The 25497-nt window shown below is 40.5% G+C and overlaps 1 protein-coding gene across 1 annotated transcript in view; it reads left to right on the top strand.

Annotated features, from left to right (window-relative positions):
• ERBB4 (erb-b2 receptor tyrosine kinase 4) overlaps window positions 1-25497 on the top strand; it is a 703330-nt gene that overhangs the window by 665415 nt on the left and 12418 nt on the right. The window contains exons 25-26 of the mRNA XM_075284941.1: window positions 5177-5347; window positions 18818-18865. Coding sequence (XP_075141042.1) covers window positions 5177-5347; window positions 18818-18865 — 219 coding nt within the window. The remainder of the gene's footprint in view (window positions 1-5176; window positions 5348-18817; window positions 18866-25497) is intronic.

Genomic DNA, 25497 nt, shown 5'->3' on the forward strand with positions numbered 1-25497 from the left:
CATGGTCCCTATGGGTTCAGCAAACTTTACATAGATCTTTAGTACAGTTATAAGCAACTTGATAACATGTTTCAGAAAAAAAGTCTCCTTTTTCCACTTATTTGGCTCTTTCCCTACTACATTCTGCTTAATCTGACTGAAGATCACAGATGTATCAGATTTCACGTATCCATAGAAGTGTATGGAGAGGAAGGAATACTGGTGAGCAGGGGCTCAGTGAGAAAGAAGAAGAAACACGGGGTTAAAATGTTGCTGCAGCTGAATAGGAAGTTTCTATGTCAGCCCAAGTGCTTTATCCACATCAATACAAGTCAGAACTTCTGTATATATGTCCTGCACAATTCTGGGTCTGTTTCTGAATATGTGAGAGGTAGGGTTGAGCCGATCTTGAGATTTCAGGATCGATTTTAAAATCTGATTTCCGATCATTTTCCAGCTGATCCCAATCACGATCATGAAATTTGCTGGATCACCGATTGGGATCCGATCTTTTACGATCCCGATCGCTCAACCCTAGTCAATATTTCTCTGTGGGAAAAGTCACTTTTAGGGTTGATCCGATCTTGAGATAACCTTCGACCTCGATCCTGCTGGAAAAGATCGGGATCAAAAATCCAATCGCGATCGTGAAATTAACCGATCACCGATTGGAATCCGATTTTTTCCAATCCCGATTGCTCAACCCTAGTGAGAGAAAGTTAGAGAGTAGAGATGAGCAAACACTATTCGAAACAGCCGTTTTGAATAGCACGCTCCCATAGAAATGAATGGACATAGCTGGCAACCGGGGGGGTTAAGCGGCCGTCCACCGGCACAGTCTGCCTGCTGGCTGCTTCCATTCATTTCTATGGGAGCGTGCTATTCGAAATGGCTGTTTCGAATAGTGTTCGCTCATCTCTATTAGGGAGCTGTTTCCCCTCTAGCTACTGTTTGCAGAGTATGGTGGCTAGTTTCCATGCACAAGCTCAGGGAGAAGTGCAAACTAGATATTGAGACTGCAGCGGTGAAAACTGCATATAGGATGTAGGTCATATAAAATGCATTGTACATGGTCGTTTCTACAGCATGTGCATGAATTTCTTCACGTCCTATTATGTCAACCATTAACTATTAAATTAAAAATATAATAATAATAATAATAATAATAATAATCTTAATAATACATTTTTATTTATATAGCACCAAATTATTCCACAGCACTTTCTAAATCAGTACACAGAATTCATTGTTTTCAAAAGATACATTTTTTGACATGGATATTTCGGCATCAAATGCCTTGGTTAGGAAGGGTTTAATAATTCGAAGAGAGTACCGATTTGGATTTGTATGTGCCTTTTTGTGGCCCCCCCAGTGCTTATGTTATGAATTGCGGCTGATTTTGCTAGCATGTCACAATATTGTATTCAATTTAGAAAAATCGGATTCCTTAACCGGATTTCAGCTAAGTTGAGAGTGGACACATCTGTATATAATGTGTATTAACTTGCTAAAGATGATGGCATTATGTGCTTATTGGTTATCACACTCTGCAATAATAGTAATAAAAATAATGATAATAAAATTGGATTTCACATCAGCCCCTAAAACGTACTTCCACTCGTAATGCTACAAGCCCAGAACCCTGGATATGTCTTGATCTGCCTCCTCATGAATGTGCAAACTATTTCCCGTACCGCAGACATTTCATTTTTATCCACATGTTCCTACAATCCAGGTTCATTGTGCTTATTCTAACACATTTGTGTCTGTTCTTCTATTGTAGTCACCATGCTGTTACTAGGAGCTAGGATATCTCTATTGTCCTCAGAGATACTGAGTTACTGCCATTGTATGCTGGGGAAGATAATGGAATACGGGGATATCATACAGGATTGTAGTGTCAGACTCTATAAGAATGTAATTGCCGTAGCATCACCCGTCTTCTGCAGGTGGCCTTTTGCTTAAAGGAGCACATAGGACAAGACTTTAAGTAGATCCTGCCAGTTTAATTGACTTCTTTAAAGAAACATAATTATAGGATTGCTCTCTGTGTCTTTCACGATTATGGAAATTTTCTTCTCACTTTAAAGGATCAGAAAAAGAAAGTGGAAATGGTGATATTATGTAAGGTTTTACATAAAGGCTAAATTGGCGATAACATCTCGTATTTCTGTATTCATATATTGTATAATATCTATTCATTAAGAATAATTAATCCGTTATCCAAGAACATTCACTCCTTAGAATATAGAGGGGTTACATGAATAGCCCTGGGTGACCTTGCTTCTAGAGTTTGGTTAAAGTTAATAAGATTCATTGAAGTCCTATCCCCCAAGACTAGAGATGAGCGAACAGTAAAATGTTCGAGGTTCGATATTCGTTTTGAGTAGCCCCTCAATATTCGACTACTCGAATCGAATATCGATCCCTATTATAGTCTATGGGGGGAAAATGCTCGTTTCAGGGGTAGGCAACATTCGATCAAATTATACTTACCAAGTCCACGAGTGAGGGTCGGCTGGATCCTCCGAGCAGTCTTCTCCTTGCAGCGTCCCCGCGGCATCTTCCGGCTCTGAATTCACTCTGCCAGGCATCGGGCCTGGGCAGAGCCGACTGCGCACGCTACTACAAGCGGCCATGCACAGTCGGCTCTGCCCAGGTCCGATGCCTGGCAGGGTGAATTCAGAGCCGGAAGACGCCGCGGGGACGCTGCACGGAGAAGACTTCTAAAGGTAGGAGAAGAACCAGCGTTGATTGGCCGACTGTATAGCATTCGGCCAATCAATGCTGGTTCTGCATTGAACTTTTCCATTCGAACAGCGAGTGGTACTCGATTGAGTACGAGTATTTTGAATACCATAGTATTCGATCGAATACCTACTCGATCGAGTACTACTCGCTCATCTCTACCCAAGACCCATTCATCAGCCCCGCATAAAGGTTACATCCCCGTAGGGAGGACGTCCTTATCTTAAGAGCCGTGTGGTTAGAGAACTCTCAGCCACAAGATCTTCTTCAAGATATCCTTCAAGTCCAAAAAGTTCCTGAATGCCGTTCTCAAAAATTTTACAACTTATGGTTACAAAATTTCTGGATAAGGAACATTGGTCCAGGGATTCATTCTTATTGCAATACAGGAAATCGGGAATCTCTGGATCAACACCGTAGAAATAAAAGTTGAACTTGATGGATCTTTATAGCTTTGTGCCTTGATATCTTCATACATCTGAACAGGCAATTCTGGGGGATCCAATACTGCTTTACTATATGGTGACAACAGCTATGGAAAACTACTCGTACCATATGGCCATCTCTATTCGGAGAATACCATGAGCCATATTGTTTAACCCTTGTGATCAACAAATGGAGAAAGCTCAATTTATACACAGGTTTTAAAGGATAGTCCTAGCTCCAGCAAACAATAACTTCTAGGGCATAATTTAGGAATAGTCAGAGTTTTCCAGTGTATTATTAATAAACATTAATAAACACCCCATAGTTGGACACTTAAAAAAAAAAAAAAATCCATTAATTAAAATAAAAAAAATTAAGATTATTTTTAAAATGTGTTTTAGCTACAACTTTTTAATTGTTGTATTACTACGATGAAGATAAAAAGAATTGGAAAAATGTAATAATTTAATTATTATATGAATCAAATAAATTGTATTTATTAATTAATTAATTTATTTATTATACAATAAAAATTAGACATTACATAGCTCTGTAATTTTGAAAAAAAAAAATTGAGTTACCCCACTCACAGACGGTGATTGACAGCTTTCTCTATACAGAGACTTATACAGGGAAAACTATCAAAATGGCCTTGGGAACCATCAATGGTTGCCAAGCTCGTTTTGGACATTCTGTGATTGGCCTGATGAAGAGACCTGCTCGGTGTTGAAACGCATTGACTTTTTATGTCCTTGGAACCAATAAATTGATTTTATCATATCTTCTCTTGTCGCTCTTCATAATTGGATCACCTTACACCAGTAGCGCTCCACATTCTCCCGTTTTTGCCTACTGTTCTCAACATTGACACTCAGGTAGTATGATCCATCGTTGTTGTCATAATACACATATAAATAACTACTGTAAGAAGAGAACATTAAAAGGCTTCTCACAGGAAGAATCAAGGACATATATTTATAGCTACTCGCTTTGGTCTGTAAGCTTAGTTTAATACACCCCAGTCCATTTCCTATTAACAGACGCGGCGCTTGTTTCAAGATGTAGCATGGATAAGTAATTATGTAAATGGATTGATGCAGGCCTAGAGATAGGGAAGATAAAAACTGCAATTGTTTATATTAAGAAAACTTGAATTTACTTTCGTCGAGAAATCACTGAAAACATTGACTTTTAGTGGCCTGCAACTAGATGTAAATACTGTTAAAACTAAAAAATTGACAAAAGATTTTCTTTCAACCACAAAGATCCCATAGAGGCAGAGAAGAAGAGCTAATGAGCTTCTTAAATCCTGTCCTCTGAGCTGTGAAAAGTTTGAAGGTGAATGTGCTCAGCTGCTTCCCTCTATACCATGTCAAACGGTAACAGTCCAAAAAACTCGCACAAGGAATCACCAGACCCTGTCAAATGCTGTCCAGAAATTGATTCTGTTAGAGGGGTAGACAGGGAGAAAAGCAGAGATAAAGCAAAAGAGAAGCGGTAATGTGGATAGTCTCATTTGATGCATAGCTTTCCTGATTCAGTCAATATGTCCCTGGAATAAATCAAATTATGCAGTGTTGGAGGGACTGTCTTGAGATGTGTTCCTGGGGCTACTCACTGTCTTTGTGCTCTGCGGTGCATCTTGATGGAGTTGAACTGAATGCCTTGTGTTATAAGAATGTAATGCGTTCATGTTAAGCTATGTATTTATTAAGGATAGATAGATAGATAGATAGATAGATAGATAGATAGATAGATAGATAGATAGATAGACGGGTAAGATAGATAAATAGATAGATAGATAGATAGATAGATAGATAGATAGATAGATGATAGATAGATAGATAGATAGATAGATAGATATGAGATAGATAGATAGATAGATAGATAGATGCTTTATATAGATAGATAGATGATAGATAGATAGATAGATAGATAGATAGATAGATAGATAGATAGATAGATAGATAGATAGATGATAGATACAGATTGTTCTGACTCTGAACACTTTTTTCTTCTCTAGGGGGATGACCGTATGAAGCTTCCCAGTCCTAACCACAGCAAGTTCTTCCAAAATCTCCTTGATGATGAAGATTTAGAAGACATGATAGATGCTGAGGAGTACCTTGTTCCTCAGGCCTTTAACATCCCACCTCCAATCTACACTTCTAGGACACGAATCGACTCCAACAGAGTAAGTGATGGCACTGTGAGCATTGTACTGTACATAGTGGTATGAGCAACTTATGAAACCACATGATATATAGCAACCTAGCACAACCCCTTTAGATTAGGACATTTATCTATCGTCCTATCACAGCTTAGGGGTGTCCCCAAATTCTTACACAGTGTTCCTGAGGGGTAAAGTACCCTCATTACGAGACATGAGAGGGTTCTTGCCGAGCTCATGAACTGAGATAACCTTTATATGAGGATAATAGAATTGGGCTATTGGTGCCCTTCTGATACTCAAATATTATTGATAAATGTATCCGTTTATACTCTTAGAAGACCTTTTTTTATATCACTGGACAAGCCCTTTAATTGTATTGGAGTTCTTTCTATCTCTATGTGTGAGTTGGAGATTACCAGGACAGGTATTAGTCTCTGAATAGAAACAAGAAAACTTGAAATTGGTGAATAATGGAGGGGAGTTATATTGAGATTAGCATTTCACACACCAGTCTTGATTCCCTGGGTGCCCGGGGTGAAGATGCACCTAATTCATTAAGACATATAAGATTTATCTTCTGAACTCCTGGTCTAGATTATTCTAAATCATCCAGGCTGCCGGACACCACACCTCAAGTCCTATTTTCAATGTGCCCACTTTTAACACTAGTGGAGTACATAGTGCAGATTTTAGTGTCTTCTACTGTCTACCAAATCTAGAAGTGTTATGTACAAACACTTAGCAACTCCTAAACCAGCAAATTCAGCTTAATCCGGCTGCCTACAAGGAAGTATATCCTGTAGCATTAGCTTCAGTTGTCCTCGGACGGAGCTGACCATGGTGCTGAAAATGCCCTTTCTTGTGAAGTTTGCACCAATAATGGATACATTGTATTTCAGAGTAATAATATTAAGAAAGCTAGATTGATAATAATATTCCAAAGTCTTTATGAGGCTACATGGGGCAAATACGTATCAGAACATAGACTAATATTGCACTATTCAGCAGATATAACTTCAATTAGAACAGAGTGAATAGTTTGTATCTATATAATCTAACACATTTGTTATACTTTTGTAACGTTACTGAATTTGTGATGATTTGATATTATTATATTGTCTCTATATGCATACCTGTTTTTCTAAACACCTTCAGATTACACTGGCTTGTATCCAGGAGTTATTTAACATACATGATACACTGTCATACATGTATCATACATGTGACCTGACAGCTCAGTTATGACACTTTCCTTTGAACAAATTAACCATCTCTTGTTCTTTTGACTTTTGGTCCACAAAGTGAGGCGGCCACCAGTTGCTGAACCCAGGGGGGATTAAATGGAGTGGTGGTCACTGTGTCTTTGACAACCTTTATTCAAGTCCATGGTAGTTACAGAAACAGCCAAGCCATTTTCCAGTAGTTGGTAGTGGCCATAATCATACATTTCTGTAGTATAAATACCTCTATAACTATATAACAATAATAATATACAGAATAATTTATGCAAATTTAAATTAAACATTCTGATGTTGTAAATGTCACTCAAACATTGTCCCTTACAGTGATCCACTATAGCCAAGTCAAGCTGTTTGAATTATGTAATAGTTGCTGCTCCACTGTTTCCAACATAACTGGATTTTTTTTCACTAGTCCCCACCATCCCTTAGCAGTAAGTGCAGTCAGGTTTACTAGATCAGTTTTTTTGTATGCCATTTAGGCTCTCTACTTTCATATAGGCAGTGTCAGACAGGAGCAGGCAAGGGTTATGATTCTGAGCTCTGACACTGTCCCCCCCTGGTGGGCGATATGAATAACGCCCCCTGCCTGACACTGCCCTTCAGACAGTACAGAGCCTAAAAGTCACATCAGGCACCAAAACTACCTCCATTGATTGCTCAGGAATGGCGAGGACCAGAAAAATTTCCAATTGCACCAGAATCAGGGGAGAGGAGCCTATTAACATATGTTGAGTCAGTGGATGTGGTGAAAGGTCCACTTTAATCATGAAAAAATATTTCTATACATTCAAAAGTAGTTTGAGTCTTATTAAATCTGACAAAATCTTGACACATATAAAGAATTCATTGGATCACAGGATCTATGTATGTGTTCTAGAATTCAATAGTACTTTACCAGTAATGCATATGGTGGGGTACTTATATCCTATTCACTAAATCTGGGGAAAAAAAACTGTCTAAAAATTGCTAATAACCATGTGACAGATATAAAAATCCAAGACGGATTCCGTTTATTTCATGGGTTCTGTGCTGAAATGAAATGACAATAGAGCTAACGCGCATGCAGATCTAAGTGCGATCCATGGCAGCAATCTGGATTTCAGCTGCAGACAGTCTAGTACATGACTGTTATAGAGAACGTCCCCTCTCTAATATCCACATAGGTTTCCCTAGTTTCAGGGAAATGTATTCACAGTTATATGGCTTATTCATCAGTCCAAGATAATGATATTAGGGTAAGGAAGAGCTCCGGAGCAAACTATTGAAAGGAAGTTTGTGTCCATACCTAACAGCATCAACGATGACACCATGCAAAGAACTCTAACAGACACCATTAAGACCCATTCTACGTGTATCTGATACATGATATATTGCTTGGCATGTGTGTTATCTCAGCACAGCTGGGCATGGGTGTGGGGGTGAATACTTGTGAGGTTTCCTGCATAGTCAGACCCGCTCAACATTGCCGTTCCTCATCAACTCCATTCAGAACTCAAAAAGGACCAGACAAGAAGCTCAATTACAGATGGCAGCACCACGGAGCAGGAAAGAGAAATTATCATCAACTTGCTATTCAGCAGTAAAAAAGTGAAAGATTTTCTAGTTTTCAGTGTCTTGCATTCACGGCATGAACTAGAAGGAACCCCTTCTTTTACCCTCAATGATACTCTTTGGGAAGCGCAGAATGTGTCTTGATTGCCGCTTTGTACAGGAAGATGAAGAGCTGATGTGTCTACCCGGCAGCCTCTACTCCAGCCTTTTCTCTCTCCCGCTACCCCTCTTTCAGACTGTTTATTCGCCTTCTTTCTGCATTTGTGACACTTTTCCAATGTGTTTGTGAGGTCAGATTTTGTGACAGGAGATCGCACAGCTGCCAAATTGGATGTATTTCAGTCCGTAACTGATCTTCCTTTCATTGTACACTGAGCTGGAACATGATTCATACACAAAGAAATATCAAGACAAATACTAGTCAATCATTCCGGGAGGGGCGGTGGCGTCACCCCGAACTCTATTCTGTATGGAAGTCTTTGAAGTTTTGCATCTTAGACTAATTACACAAACTTATGTAAAGGATGCCAAAGTGAGTCTACGGTATTGAGCGACTTTAAAGGAGTTGTCCAGACCTGAGGGTAATTAATACTGATGATAACCTATCCACTGGAAAGGTCATTGGCATCTAGGGTCCAATACCAAGACCCTGTCCCGATTAGGTGTTTTGGCCATATACTAGGTATACAGTTGGAAGCAGCCCTGCAAGTGAATGGGAGCAGGACTGTAGTTCCAGCCACCAATGCTACTATACACTGTCTACCAATAAGTATTTGGACACCTGTGGTCCGAGCGGCTTAAGTGGCAATTACAGCCTCAACCCTCGGGGGCATGCTTTCCACAAGTCCTTGTATGATGACTAGTGGTATTTTATTCCATTCGGCTTGGAGAAGACAGGTAAGTTCTTGGAAAGCTTTAAAGTTTTGTGGTCAGTCTCCAAGCCTTTCCCCTGCTGAATAACTACAGGGATAATGTATTACTCAAATCCATGATCACAGTCCTCAGGACACCCTATCTATGATATATGGACAGAGTTGTCTTCATGAAACAAGTCTTTTGTAGATTATGTCAACATCTTTATTCTGCCAACATAAACTAAATGTTATACTACCAGACCAGCCAACTCTTTGTTTACTACCCAACCAGCACCTTAAGTAGCCATGTCATTGTAGATTGAGAAGACTAAATAACGTCATCTATCCAAATGTTTTCTAACTGTATATAAAACCATTGACGAATAATCAGATACTTATAGGAACATTGTAATGAATGGTGTGAAAGGTAAGATGATGTTCATGTCGGGTCCCTGAGCCACTACATCCTTGATATTAATTGCCAGGAGATCTTGACGACATATAGGATTATATAATGGATCTATGATAATTAGTGATGAGCGAGTAGTGAAATAGTCGATATTCGTTTCGCGTAGAGCCTCAATATTTGACTACTTAATATGGGAAAAAAATGCTTGTTTCAGATTAAACCATTATTTGACTAAAGGAGAGTCACTAAGTCCACGATTAGCAGGAGGAGAGTGTTTAGGAGGAGCGTTGTGCAGTTAAAGTGCACGAACCCCATATACTATAACGGGTCCATGCGCTTTAACTGCACAGTGCTTGCATTTGCACTGATATTCCTTTAGGGGGGGGGGGGGGGGGGTTACTCCTGCAGACTCCTTCCAGACAGGAGGCAAGCACTAATATGAACTTACTCATCCTGCAGAACCAGCATTGATTGGCCGAATGCTATACAGTGTATAGCATTCGGCCAATCAACGCTGGTTCTGCAGCAGGCTCTTCTTTGCTAGTCAGGAGAGCTGGCAGCTTGCGGTTATGCGGGAGCTGACTTTTTCTCATAGGAGTGCATTGACTAGCGTTGATTGGCCGAATGCTATACAGTGTACAGCATTCGGCCAATCAATGCTGGTTCTGCTGGAGGCTCGTCTGTGAGGAAGCAGAGTCTAAGATCGGACCATAAAGGAGACTGCTGTGGTCCGATCCTAGACTCCGTCTCCTCACAGACGAGCCTCCGGCAGAACCAGCGTTGATTGGCCGAATGCTGTACACTGTATAGCATTCGGCCAATCAACGCTGGTCAATGCATTCCTATGAGAAAAAGTCAGCTCCCGCATAAACGCAAGCTGCCAGCTCTCCCGAATAGCAAGGACGAGCCTGCTGCAGAACCAGTGTTGATTTGCTGAATGCTATACACTGTATGAGTATTTTGAATACCATAGTATTCTATCGTATACCTACTCGATCAAATACTACTCGCTCATCTCTAATGATAATAACTACATGATACAATACTAATTAGAACACAAGTATTCTAGGCAAAAAGAATGCAAGCTCTTATTTTCAGAACATACCAGAAATACAAGTAATCTCATTTCTGCCTTATCCACCTCTGGCTGAAATTACAGGATAAGGAATCATCACACATATAGGGAAACACAGTGGTCGTCCAATGACTATCTTACATAAATCAATGCGATGACCCGAAGACGTATTTCTATTGTTTCTTAAAGACACGTTTGAAGTGAACAACTCAAAATGTCCCTCCAGTGATTTGGCCAAGCAAACAATTCCAAATCCCATCCTCCCCGAGCAAACACCAGCTCCATTTCAAAGGCACTGGCTGCTATTTGCAACTGATCAGAGATGAGATCAAAACCAGATTGGAAAGAGCAGCCCCAGAGACAGGCCCTTGTTTGTTGTCAGAGAATTCTGTCATCATCCTGCAGAGATCATCTCTGTGCTCAATAACACGGGTCATACAAAGCCAGCTGTGCGCACCTGAAAGTAGCCCCCAGCACACACAGTCCCAAATCTAATTGTGCCATACTTAGGGAGTGAGAGCTCCGTGGCTGGGAGGATTGTATGTCCTACTTCCTAAATAATACGGAAGTCTTGCTGCATCTTGGTGATTTCTTCTGCTTTGAATTGTTTGGTGAACAGTTGGTTACATTGTAGATATTAGAAATCTAGTATTTATATGAGTAGGTTCTAAGACCCGAACCTGTAGTCTATACATTGTTATTTAGGGGGCAGTTGTCATATTTATATCAGGAATCAGATATGCTATAAATAATTTATGATGTGAGGTTACCCATATATAAGGCTAGGTTCACACCTATGCCCGTTCTCCATTCCGGGTTTCCGTCCTCAAGTCCGTTTTTTCGCCCTTTTTCGTGCAGAAACCCCATTATTATAGTCTATGGGGATCGTGAAAAACTGCTTTAAGTGGATTAGGCTTCTATTTGTTGAGTCCTTGAGTGGGAATGCAAGTGTGGACCTAGCGTAAGATTTGGCACCTCATTCATTCAGTGCAAAACATCCACTTCAACCAGGGACTTCTGAAGGGTTAACTAAGTGAATACGAAGTTGGTTGTACAGGGCGCAAGGATCAAAGTGGGCTCTGCCTGGTGCAGCACACTGACTAATATGGCTGGATGTAGATTCCATGTGCTCCCTGTGTTTGCTTAAGTTTCCTCCAGGTATCGCACACTACAAACACTACAAACATGTATTAGATTGTGAGTAGAGATGAGCGAACACTGTTCGGATCAGCCATTCCGATCAGCACGCTCCCATAGAAATGTATGGAAGCACCTGTGACGCCGGCCGCCGGCAAAGTGTACGTGCGAGGTGCTTCCATTCATTTCTATGGGAGCGCGCTGTTCGGAACGGCTGATCCGAACAGTGTTCGCTCATCTCTAATTGTGAGCTTCGAGGGGACAATGAGCAATGACAGTATCTGTAAAGTGCTACTAGCTATGTTGGTGATAGATAAGTAATCGAAATAAATAATAGACTTATTTGTGGAAATAAATAAAGATTGAATTATGTAGTTCTACCAGTTTCCAATTAATTGAAAAATATTGGAATCAATTCCATTTCATGAAGCTCCTGCACCATATTTTGCAAAAACACAACAGATTCGGTAAAGACGTCCAACAAGAAATGTGTCAATATTTGGTCCAGGTTATAGGTGAATGTTTTGATATATGGTTAGTGAGATATTGGAAAAGACAAAAAATAACCATGCGGGATAGTAAGTAGCGATGATACTAAGATGGGAAGGAGAGAGACTTTCTCACCTATTTGGTTGCACCCAATGTCCCTGTTACATGATCACTCAGGATACAGTCACCCTAACTGGATGCAGGACTACCCCTACCATTTGCCTATGGTTACAGCAGACGTCGCCCTGATGTACTGTTTAATATCAAGCTTATTGGTTTCAAGTAACAACGTTTTTCAAGGCATAAAACCTCTTCATCAGACGTCAAGACTAATTTTTCATTGGGATTCAGGGCTAATGGATACACTTGGATTTCTGTATTACAATCAGTTTATTCCCCTGCACAATACTGCTCAGTTTCCTCCCCTAAAATCATTATTTTCTTCACATAGCGGGAAATAATGTCAGAAGAAGTAAATGACGCTTGTGACAAGAATGCATGCTTCATACATGGCATTTTATATACCTGCGAGCATGTTGCAGAGCACAGTAACACGTCTTAGTTTTCACATGTTGCTCTGCGCCCCCAGTACGATTTTATCCAATACCGCAGTCACAGCCCTGGCAGGAAGTTTATACAATCAAATACACGCTGTACAAGTCTCATGTTCTGACAAGAGAAGTGAGAAAACCATTATTAAGTTCACAAGGACATCCCGTACTTCTCAACACCACATCACACATTGCAATACACGACAAGGAATGCAAGTGTAATCCATCCGTCAAAACCATGAAAGCAAATTCTGTGTAAGGCTGAGCTATAATACATCTTATAGCACAAAAATCGGAAGCTTTTGAGAAATAAAAAAAGGTTTAATATCCATTGCACAGATCTGCAGTATTGATCTGTCCGACCACCCATTAAGATAAACACGTCCCCATCTTAATTTCAGAGTTAAAGTGGTCATATACTGCCTATAGTAACAGGACTGGCCAGCCATCTGATGTGTATGGAGGTGGTCGGATTTCCCCCTGATAATAGACATCAGGGGAGATTAGGATTTCTCTGTTATACAAGCCCAATTCTTTTATTCTCAAGGGACATGAACCAGAGATGTCAGGCAGTAACATACACTTGGATGAGGTGTGCGTGTGTATGGTGTGGTCTGGTAGAATAGCTCTTAGACAGACTCGTACTTGGCTGACAACTGTCTAAAGTGTACAGCGTGAGTTTATAGCACTCCTATGTATACTTTTTCTTTTTAATGTAGATTGTGAGCCCCATATAGGGATCACAATGTACTTTTTTTTTTTTGTCCTATCAGTATGTCTTTTTGTAGAATGGGAGGAAATTCCCGCAAACACAGGGAGAACATACAAACTCCTTGCAGATGTTGTTCCTGGCAGGATTCAAACCCAGGACTCCTAAACACTGAGCCGCCGTGTTGCCCCATGTATACTTATAATACAGTTATGTTACCAATAAGAAGACAGAACCTTCAAAATGTAGATGCCCTAAAATTATGTAAAATGTATCTATCTATCTATCTATCTATCTATCTCCTATCTATCTATCTATCTATCTATCTATCTATCTATCTCCTATGTATCTATGTATCTATCTATCTATCTATCTATCTATCTATCTATCTATCTCCTATCTATCTATCTATCTATCTATCTATCTATCTCCTATGTATCTATGTATCTATCTATCTATCTATCTATCTATCTCCTATCTATCTATCTATCTATCTATCTATTATCTATCTATCTATCTATCTATCTATCTATCTCCTATCTATCTATCTATCTATCTCCTATCTATCTATCTATCTATCTATCTATCTATCTATCTATCTCATATCTACCTATCTATCTATCTATCTATGTCATCCTCCGGCATCTCATCAGCTCGCTGGGACGCCATATAATGAGTGTGTTGTTGGCATCGATGATCCCTCTGAGCTCCACTTGAGGAGAAATCTGTGACTATGAAGTGTCACAAAAATTTGCTTGTGCCAAATTTCATTGAAATCCGTTCAACCGTTTTTTCGTGATCGAGGAACAAACATCCATACATCCAAACTTTCACATTTATATTAGGATTAGAGTTGAGCGAACACTGTTCGGATCAGCCGATCCGAACAGCACGCACCCATAGAAATGAATGGAAGCACCTGTGACGCTGTCTTAGCCGGCGGCCAGCCGGCGTCACAGGTGCTTCCATTCATTGGGTGCGTGCTGTTCGGATCGGCTGATCCGAACAGTGTTCGCTCGTCTCTAATTAGGATTACTAAACATATGTAGGATTGCTAATCACGTCTTCTAGCTCACTTATAGCTCTAAAGCAGGCAAGAAATGAGAAAATGCTCTTTGAGAAGTCAATATTTTAGGGTTTAGCATACAGCCGCTCATACCGAATTAAGGTTTATTTCCGTTTGCCACTGTCTCAGACACTTCTCTCCCAAGGTATCTGCGGTCAGATTAGGCTACTCAGTCATGCACCTGAAACTCTAAGCAACAAGAGAACCAAGAAAATATCAAATGCAGGAACTCTTAAAGGTCAATTATAAAAAGTACATTGCTGTAAAAAAAAAAGCAAAAAAACCATCAAGCAATAACTCCAGCCAATAAGACGGTGCTGCTATTTGCTTCAATATTATGGAGGTGCATTGCTCTTGGGGTGCCAGGGACGGAAGCTTTACTGGTATTTCATTGGCATTCACTGTTATCAAATATATGTGGTGTGGGAAATGAGAAACATTTCAGCCTGAGCAAACATCAGCTCTATCTGGAAAATAATTTGATGAGCAGAGACACACTTGAAAGGGTTTTTCTGCTTGCGGTGGTTTTTTTTGTTTGTTTGGTTTCGACTCTGTACTGCTTTATCACTTGTGTCATTGCTGGGAGCAATGGTGGGGTGGACGGGTAAGTATAGGTTGTCTTGTTGTATTTTAATCATTGCGCTAATATTTGGACAATACCTTTAATAATCTCACCACCCGCCTTTGAACCCTCTCCAGCTCTCATCTATCTTTTTTTTTTTACGAAAAACTGATTCCCACATTTTAGATGTAGTCTCATATAGGGTAAACTTATAGAGGGTTACTATTGTACTGGGATGATGGATTTTTCACTGTAAAATCATATTTGTTTTTGCAGCTACTGCTTGACATTGAGTACTTACTGATACCTATAACTTGCTTGCAACCAGAATAGAGCAACAGCAAAGAACGGCTGGCTGACATAAGTAAAGCGGCAAAACGCTAAGACATAACTTCTAATGATTACAATAAAAATAGGCTTCTCAACAAAGTCATGAACCAATACAAGGTTTAAAAAAAAAATGTATTAACAAACAGGTAAACTAAAAAGTAGAGCTGTCTCCCAGGAGTGAATAAATCCAACGGGGTCAAATCCAAAGGGATTCACTTTGCTGGTTCACAAGTGCAACGAGTATTTTTCTTGTTCTGTTCTCTTTAGTACATTCCATTTAAAGGGATTTTCTGGGATTATAAATTGATGACCCATCCTTATTATAGATCATTAGTTATATATAGGGGGAGGTCCGACACCCGGGATCCCTGTTGATCAACTGTTTAAAGAGACTGAATGCTTTGACCTGTTTTCAGAAAACCAAGTGCAGCACCAAACCTTGTAGATCAGTTGTGTGTTATATCTCATCTCATCCCCATTCATTTGAATGGAACTGAACTGGATAGACGCCATGTGACAATGAATGTGACATAAAATGGAAGTGTTGCTGCTGCTTCAAACAGCTCATTGGCAGGGGTCCTCGATGTCAGACCCCACCCCCACCCCCACTGATCTTCAATCGATAGCCTATCCAAAGGATAATAACTCACTATTATCAACATCCATGGGTGTGACTTAAGGAGGGGGCCAGGAGCCTTAGGGAGCCAATAAGCACTGACATCAGTATTGAGATTGCATCTTCCATCTGGCCCATAAGCCAAGGAGACCCACAGATTGTCCTAACCACACTAAGGTGGATTAAACTCCTTAGCACCCGTAACCATCACTATAGGGATGAGACAGGGGGCCCCGGACAAAAGGAGACCCACAGATTGTCCTAACCACACTAAGGTGGATTAAACTCCTTAGCACCCGTAACATCACTATAGGGATGAGACAGGGGGCCCCGGACAAAAGGAGACCCACAGATTGTCCTAACCACACTAAGGTGGATTAAACTCCTTAGCACCCGTAACATCACTATAGGGATGAGATAGGGGGCCCCGGACAAGAGATTGCACCGGGCCAACAAGACTTTAGTTATGCCACTGTCAACAATGTTCTTGCCCATGCTGCCATCTTCTCTACTGTAGGTCTTTCTGCAATATTTTACAACCAAGTTTCCCACTCCATGTGCCCACCAATATATTACTTGATTTATATTGTCCCCAATGTGTATGTGTTACTGTAAGGAAATGAGATTGTGAACTCCATTAGAGACGGGAACTGATGTGAATGTATGTATGTACAGCGCTATAGAATTAGTTGACACTATATAAGCAACAGGAAATAAAAGGAGGGATGAATAACTACACAAGTTCAGAGTTCATGGTTTCCCAATCCCTTCAAAACATGATAGGACAGCGCTCAATGCCGGGCATTATTATATAGCATTACTTTTAATTCCAAGAGTGGTCTTTCCTGCATATTGATTTGCCACATACTGGAATGGGAGGTCTGTATTGTGACATGAAAGCATTAAAGGGAATGTAACACATCAAGCTGAGATAGCAATAAATTAGATTTGAATGGAGCTGTACTTAGTATTCCAGGATCTTAATGTCAAGCCAAGGGAAATGTCTATTACTGTCATGTTTGTTGTAGGATGAGTTGCTACAGGTTCCATAGGTTACTGCCTTCAAGCCTTGTCAGCACAGGCAATCGGGAGATGGCAGGAATCACCATATAGTTTAGAATTGGCTTGAGCTGTCAGGCGCAGCTGAGTGATGTTGTGTATTACAAGTCTATGTCCTACATAAATGTATATAAGTCATGGGTAATGTTTAGTAGTTACAAAATATAAAACAATAGAATACAAGCTCTAGAATGTTTACCATCTATAATAATACTGTAGAATATAGTGACGGTATCTGGAGGATTCCTAATGTTTGCAATGTTCTTGTGATGGTGTTAGGCATACTAACTAGTTGTTGTATGACCTATAGCTCCAGTGGGCCTGTGCCTAAAGGTAGCTCATGGGAAGGTCACTCGCTGAAAGGGGAAATTTACATGGGAAGACGTTGAATATTGCTATTAATATATAGATTAGGTGTATTTGTACAATAATTTAGCCTTCACAATACTGTAGGGAAGAGACCAAGGGAGGGACAAAAGCAAGACAGCAGAGCTAGATGTTGGGAAAAGTCAGGGGGGGGGGGGGAGTGGTGGGTATGGGGGGGTTGATTTGGGGTATAACAGTCCGTGGTGTCTCATCTTCCTCTTAGGAGGTGGCCGCTATATGGGGAGGTGGAGTGGGGTGGGTGGTTTGGGGTATAACTGTCCGTGGGGTCTCATCTTCCTCTTGTTTGGTGACAGCTGGACACATATTGGGCAGCGATCTCCACAGTGGCCTCTTCTCCCAGTAGGATGTAGCAGAGAGTCTTTGGAAGTAGACAGCCCTCACAGCTGAGTATTTGGAGCAGTGTAGCAGGAAGTGGGTCTCGTCTTCTAGGGCCCCCTGGTCACAGTGCTGGCACAGTCTGTTCTCCCATGGCTTGTACGTCTGCCTGTGTCGCCCTGTCTCCATCTCCAGGTTCTCGGGGCCATGATGTGTTATCTACTTAAGGGTGGTATCTAAGGAATATGGCATTTTAATTTAAGTCTTGTTCAACCTTTTGTCTGGGGCCCCCTACGTCATCCCTACAGCGAATTCTTGATAGTGATAATTACGGGTGCTAAGGAGTTTAATCCACCTTAGTGTGGTTAGGGTAATCTGTGGGTCTCCTTGGCTTAGGGGCCAGATGGAAGCTGCAATCTCAATACTAGTGCCAGTGCTTATGGGTGCCTAGGGATCCTGGGCACCGGTGCGACTGCACCCTCTGCACCCCATCAAGTTATGTCCTTGTGTATGTGCCCACAGGCTCCTGAACTATGCGGTTGGGTCCATGACATGTGCAGGCACCCTTAAAATCTCACTTTTAAACCATCAAATCAATAGGTAAAAATGTATGACAGTATTCACACAAGGAGTAGAATCAAGACTTTATTTGAATTGAAGACTTTACTGACATTTTGTGATGTCTGGTTCATAACCTGTAATTTATACATTTCTTGTTGTAATTCATATGGTTGATATTTGCCATGACTATCAGAACTCTGTATACTGTATATAGTGACATTTTCAGCCTACTTTCCTCAGAAAAGTTCAGTGTTGGAGAAGTATAAAACATTCTTATGACTTCATGGTTACCTTGCGTCCCACCTTGCCGAACATTTTTCATCAACCTAAAATAAATTGACTATTTTTTAACTGCAAAATAGTCAGATTATGACATTGCAGGCTCCAAGGACTCCGTATTACAAGATCATAGAATCTTCATTAGAGAAAGAATGTTCTGTACAGTGCTATATATTATATACATGCACCCATTACTAGGCGTTGGCATCACTTTGCTGCATGCGTTTTTCTTACTACTCTCATACAGATCATGAATTCTTTTCATTCTTATTTCCGTCATTCCATTTTCTTTCCTATCAGAGTGAAATTGGACACAGCCCTCCTCCTGCCTACACCCCTATGTCAGGAGTAAGTATTCCACATTAGCCTTTCATCTGTATATGTCTTAACTGACTTATCCAATGGTTGTTTTCTCTTTTCTTGTAGGGGTACATTGGGTTAGTCTCCCATACAGTATGATGTCCAAACAATACAGTGTCAGTCACCCCTAGCCTATATGACTGGCACAAATAGTTCCCTTCCCCAGCCCTTAATATTGACTAATGCCTCATTCCTCATTTCATCCTCTACCTTGGTTTCATAGCATGAGATGGCTGACAGCAAATACTGAAAGGCCATTCTGATTGCCACATTGACTTTCATAGATCAACATCAAGACTGGAAAGCTAATGGTGCCTTCAATAATTACCTATTTTTGCACATAATAAACCATTAGGTCAGCAGACTCAGCACCACCATTTAATGTTCTTGTCTCCAGTCTTAAATCTGCCAGCCTTCTCATGATCATTGACATACTAACTCTTTCCAGTGTGTAATATTAATAACCGGCTTTAGTATTTGCCCCATCTCCTCTTTTTTTCATATCCAGATGCGCAAAATATATTAAAGTCATCTTTTATACTATATAATAAGACACGACTGCTGTCAAGTGCCGCAGGCACTGGAATACTTGGGCTTCTTGATACAGGCAGTTGCTAGATGGAAATATGGCTCTATCCAATACTTGTTGACTTTTTTGTCATTCTGTTAGGTCTTGGTGGGCACCATTAACCATTCTGGAGATGGTATATGGCTCTATCCAATACCTGGTGATGTTTCTGTCATTATGTTAGGTCTTGGTGGGCACCATTTCCCATTGTGTAGATGGTATATGGCTCTATCCAATACCTGGTGATGTTGTTGTCTTCACCTTAGGTCTTGGTGGGTACCATTTCCCATTGTGGAGAAGGTATATGGCTCTATCAAATACCTGGTGTTGTTGTCATCACCTTAGGTCTTGGTGGGCACCATTTCCCACTCTGGAGATGGTATATGGCTCTATCCAATACCTGGTGATTTTGTCATCACCTTAGGTCTTGGTGGGCACCATTTCCCATTGTGGAGATGGTATATGGCTCTATTAATACCTGGTGATGTTGTTGTCATCATCTTAGGTCTTGGTGGGTACCATTTCCCATTGTGGAGATGGTATATGGCTCTATCCAATACCTGGTGATGTTTTTGTCATTACGTTAGGTCTTGGTGGGCACCATTAATTATTCTGGAGATGGTATATGGCTTTATCCAATACCTGGTGATGTTTTTGTCATTATGTTAGGTCTTGGTGGGCACCATTTCCCATTGTGGAGATGGTATATGGCTCCATCCAATACCTGGTGATGTTGTTGTCATCATCTTAGGTCTTGGTGGGTACCATTTCCCATTGTGGAGATGGTATATGGCTCTATCCAATACCTGGTGATGTTTTTGTCATTACGTTAGGTCTTGGTGGGCACCATTTCCCATTCTGGAGATGATCAGTTGATGTAGAGAATTTTATAGACTAGGCAATGCTTCCTGAGAAAAAGACATTGCAATTTAGTTCTCATCCAGGGGTAAGCTCCATTATTGGATATATACCCTATATGTTAATGTTTTATCCCCCTGGATGACACCTAATATACATACCCTTTGCCATTAATTTTCAGTGTTTTTTTGAATTATTTGTAACTGAAGAAAGCAAGAGCAAAAAAAGAACAAAAAAGGTCTATTACACATTACATTACATTTATGAGATTGGACAAATTGTATTAGTAAATGGTTTTCCGCAGATTGATGGGAACTGAGCTGTTGAGGATCACAGGCTTCACGGGTTGAAGGGTCAAAAAAAGAAGCCGACATTTTCTACAGAATACTTTAGTATCAAAAAGAAATAAGCAACAAAGACAACAATTCTGACATCAGAAGCTTAAGCTTTATAGAATCTTTGGAAATATTAATTAGTCCAGAATTCCATATTACGACCATAACACCTTGACACTTGTGTGTCTTCATAAACAGAGCAGTATAACAGTAGACATCAAACAGTTCATTATAAGAAGAGAATTAGAAGGAACAGTCTGGAGCATCATTAATAGAGAGTGTCCAGCACCATCACAGAAGGGACGGTGAATAGGAAGACAGGTCGGTAATTGAATCAATCAGTCATTTGCTTTCTGATGCTGGGCCCAGGCTGTAGGTCAGCAAGTCATCAAAAGCGGTGGCAAATCCACTAATTACTACTCTACAGGACAAAGCTGTTAACTCCCAGCAGTCTTTAACACCGCACTCTCGAAAGGGATGCAAAAAATCCCTCTTCATTCAAGACTAGAAAATTCTTGACCTATTTTCTAAAGAGTGATACAATGTAGAAAATTGTCACAACAGTCCAAGAGTGTAGGTTCTTTTTCCTCACGCTTATATTGTCTAAATTAAGGTCCTTATCTGAATGTGCAGGTTACGTGCTACAATCGATTATGGTGGTCCATCACTATATAAAGTATCATCTACCCCAACCACACTGATTTGCATTGCTCCCATTTGCCTGAAATAAATTAGTCTTGATTCATGAAACAAGAAATCAAGGTATAGTCAAAGAAAGATTTCAATCATCGACATGGGAAGTAGACGTCAGTCTTGTGTTCCATCTAAGCTTCCTAAGGGTATGTTCACATAACCGAAAACTTTTCCGCCACGTGAACTTTCCGCGTGGCTAGTCACAATGCTCCTGCTTAGGCTTGAATGAATGGGCCTAATCCGTAGTGAGTCTCGCGCTGTGGAGGCCACGATTGTCTCAGCCACAGAATCTGCGGGAAGAAAGGGCATGTCGCTTCTTTTTTAGCAGGAAAAAAGCAACCCTTGCATTGAAATGAATGGGAGCGTTTTTTGCAGGCGGAGTCCATTTGCAAAAAACTCCATGTAAACATAACCTTAGAGTTTTGTGTGTCTAACTGCTCATACACAACACAACAGCGGCATGTACACAGTGCCTATAAAGGGAGTCTATCAGTAGTAAATCTGTTATAAACCTGGTTCCAGCACCTTGTAGAGGTGATTATACAGTTTCCAAATATACCTCCATTATTCAGCTTTAGAGCCTCGTTTTCATGTAAATATTTATATGTAAATGAATCCAATGAATAAAACCTCAGTGTGCTGCCATATGAAATCAGAGGATTACATAGTAAAGACAATCTAAACTAAAATTGAAGACAACAGCCATAATATGTATTATGTACTTAAGATTTTAATTACTTCTGCACTAAGATGTTGCAGTGGGATTTGAATCTGAATTTCTGAGTAAAAGCACAGTAGTAGAATTTACTATAAGGACTCCTGGGAGAAATGGTGAGAGTCCTACTTACCCTGCGCGTGCACAGCGATTGAAAGCCTTCTATTCTTTCTCACTGATACAGGACACTGCGATTGACCCATACAGTATGGTGTAAACCTAGGCAGTGTGAAAATGCTCTAGCTTTATCACAGTCTAATGTAAGCATATACGACTATTTAGTTGGCTTACTCTGAGCCAGAATTTTATGGCAACAGTTTGGCAAAAGTGTGTTGCCTATTGTTTGCATTAGGAGCCACATTGTCTTTTCTAAGCCACACAATGCCTCCTTAGGCCCCCGTTCTTCATGACTTATTGTGCTCGCATGTGGCGATATTGTATTGAATAGATTTTATGAAATCATTAACCAAACTAGAGATGAGATAAGGTTGGACACATCAGTATGAATATATACAATCTGCATCAGGTGCTCCTCCAATAATGTACCAGGTAGGAAATATTAGTGATGGATCACATAGCACAGTTTTTTACTTATTTTAGTTTCAACCACAACGTCTATCAAACATAGAGCAATATTTCTAGCCTTATGATATACTGCTAAATTATAGCATTCTTCTCTTTGATACATCCCTTGTTTCACCTTCAAAACAAGCTAAAAAAAAGTACTGTAGCAAGATTACCTTTCTACTATATACAGGTATCTCAGTTAAGCCGGGTTTTTTTGGACCAGATTTTAACATGGAGGCTGTCTCAGAATCAGCTCCAAAAAATTGGCTAGCCACAACTGGATGCCGGCGCAGTGCATACAGTACAGTGCACCTGCATTCAGTCGCGGCATTCTGCTCCAGTTGAGGCCCAAATTAATGGGCCTAGTTGGGAGGGAGTGTTCGTGCCATAGACTCTGCGGCGGATTCCACTGCGGAATCCTCCTCAAGAAAGGGCATGACGCTTCTTTTGTCTGCAAGCGGGAACAAACCGCTTGCGGGAAACGGAACCTATTGAATTCAATGGGAGGCGTTATTTTTAGTTGGATTTTGACACAGTTTCTGTGCCAAAACCCTGTGTGAACCCAGCTTTATGAGTTAGATCGCAAGATGCCTCTCTTGAAGACAAAAATATACCAGGTTATGGACTCTAGATTTTAAGGACACGTTGATCCAGGGTTTTATACTGACTGCCAGATTGGATTAGGGAAGGAATTTTTTCCCCTGAAATGGGGCAATTGGCATGAGCCTCATGGGGTTTTTTTGCCTTCCCCTGGATCAACACTGTAGAGGATTGTAGGGTTAAAGTTTGTATTTTATGGACTGATGTCTTCATCCAACCTCATCTACTATGTAACTATGCAATTTATTCTATTGTTACCTAGATGGTAAAACTACTAAGATATATCTTAGATGTACTCTAGGAATATAATAATGTGTGCAAATAAAACGTGTTAAATAAGATATTTTTGGGGTGGGGATATTATGTCAGTGGGTTTGAATTATTCGGTATAATAGTAGTATAGTGTAGTATTGAACTGGTAACCAGTCTTCATACTACACAGCAGCCTGCGTTGCAATGGCCGGGTGATTGCAGATAGTCAGTTTTACAGATGTTCAGCAATTAGTTCTGCTTAGACAAGTATGACGTGCCTATGGCTCTGAACTGTGGCACTGACTGGCTAAGCGAAGCAAGAAGTGATATATGCACTAACAGTGTGTGCAGGTATTATTATTAACTCAGTCTAATTCAGGAGAATTATTACTGCTTCACCAGAGAATGGAAACGATTTAATTATATACTGCATATGCCATAGTTGTTACATTGCTACTAACCCAGCTCAAGTATATCTGTCAAGTATATGTATATATATTTATCTGTAGTACGCTTGTATGCATAGTCCCTGTACGGAGAACCACGGATCTATATTACAGAGCTGTGGGCAATCCATGTGCTACAATATGGTGAGTTTTCAAGACACTGTATTCTGCTATAAATGAAATACTTCTAGCAGGGCAACACAGTGGCTCTGTGGTTAGCACTGCAGCCTTGCAGCGCTGTAGTCCTGGGTTCGAGTCCTGCCAGGAAAAATATTTGCAAAGAGTTTGTGTGTTCTCCCTGTGTTCCCATAGATTTCCTCCCATTGTACAAAGACATTCTGATAGGAAACAAATGTACATTGTGTTTAGAGATGAGCGAGTAGTATTCGTTCGAGTAGATATTTGGTCGAATACTACGGTATTCGAAATACACGTGCAAAAATTCAATTCGCCTTCCCTTGTGCTTTTTTTATACCAATAACTATGCAGGGGAGGTGGGACAGGAACTAGGACAACGTAGGCATTTTAAAAAAAACATATACAGTGTATATTTATAGTGTGAATTTTTAATGCGTGATATTCGACCAAGTACGAGTATTTTGAATACCTACTCGATCGAATACTACTCGCTCATCTCTAATTGTGATCCCTATATGGGGCTCTCAATCTACATTTAAAAAAATGCTTCTAGGGGAGCATAAGTGCATAGTACAGCATGTGAGGGCAAAAAAAGACTTTCATGGACTTTAAGATAAGATTATCCTTTACTAGTCCCACCATAGGAAAATTTCAGTAAAAGCTCATCACCCAACACGGGGCCTGAACCCACAACCCTAAGATTAAGAGGCTCATGCTCTACCAACTGAGCTATGCCTTATTTCAGAACTGTAGGCTGCATTCTTATATGAACATTAAAGAGGTATTCCCATAACTCTTGTTCTGCAGCCTGCAGGCTCTGTGCTCTGTTCACTTCCTGGTTTTCTCGGCACATTGGTGGGCGGGGTTCCACTTGCTCTGCTATCTGCTATGTTTGCAGTCAGTAATGAGGGATTGGTGGTAAATGTATTACCACAGTATAAAGCTGATGTGGAAACTGATGTAGCAGAGCTGGATTTGAGTCAGCTTGCATTACATACAGAGATAACGGAGTCCTTATCTCAGCCCCTATCAGCCAAATTCAATTAAACCAGCTGATAAGTGGAAAAGATAGACAGCACAGTAATCCGGGAGCTCTCACCGCCCCCCCCCCCACTCCCCTATCTGAGGGGCTCCATTGCTTGTCAGACATAAACAGCTCAGAGCTGCTGCCGAGCACTCAGACCCCCCTCCCCCCCCCCCCCAGAGCAGGCAGCTAATTCACTTGGGAACTGAGCAGATAAGCCCAGTGGCTATAGAAACGCAGTGTCAACAATGAAGTGAATAAATTAAGACAGTGGCCAAATAAAGCAGTTTTGATAAAGTAATGTATTTAAGAAAAGTCTTAAATCCACACAAACTGGCAGTATAGATAGGATGCTTTTCATGGGACAAGCCCTTTAAATGATGACAGCAAGAAGTTGAACTTTATACTGACTACAGGCAGCATC

Source organism: Leptodactylus fuscus, chromosome 8 (assembly GCF_031893055.1).
Source record: "Leptodactylus fuscus isolate aLepFus1 chromosome 8, aLepFus1.hap2, whole genome shotgun sequence".
NCBI classification, from domain to species: domain Eukaryota; kingdom Metazoa; phylum Chordata; class Amphibia; order Anura; family Leptodactylidae; genus Leptodactylus; species Leptodactylus fuscus.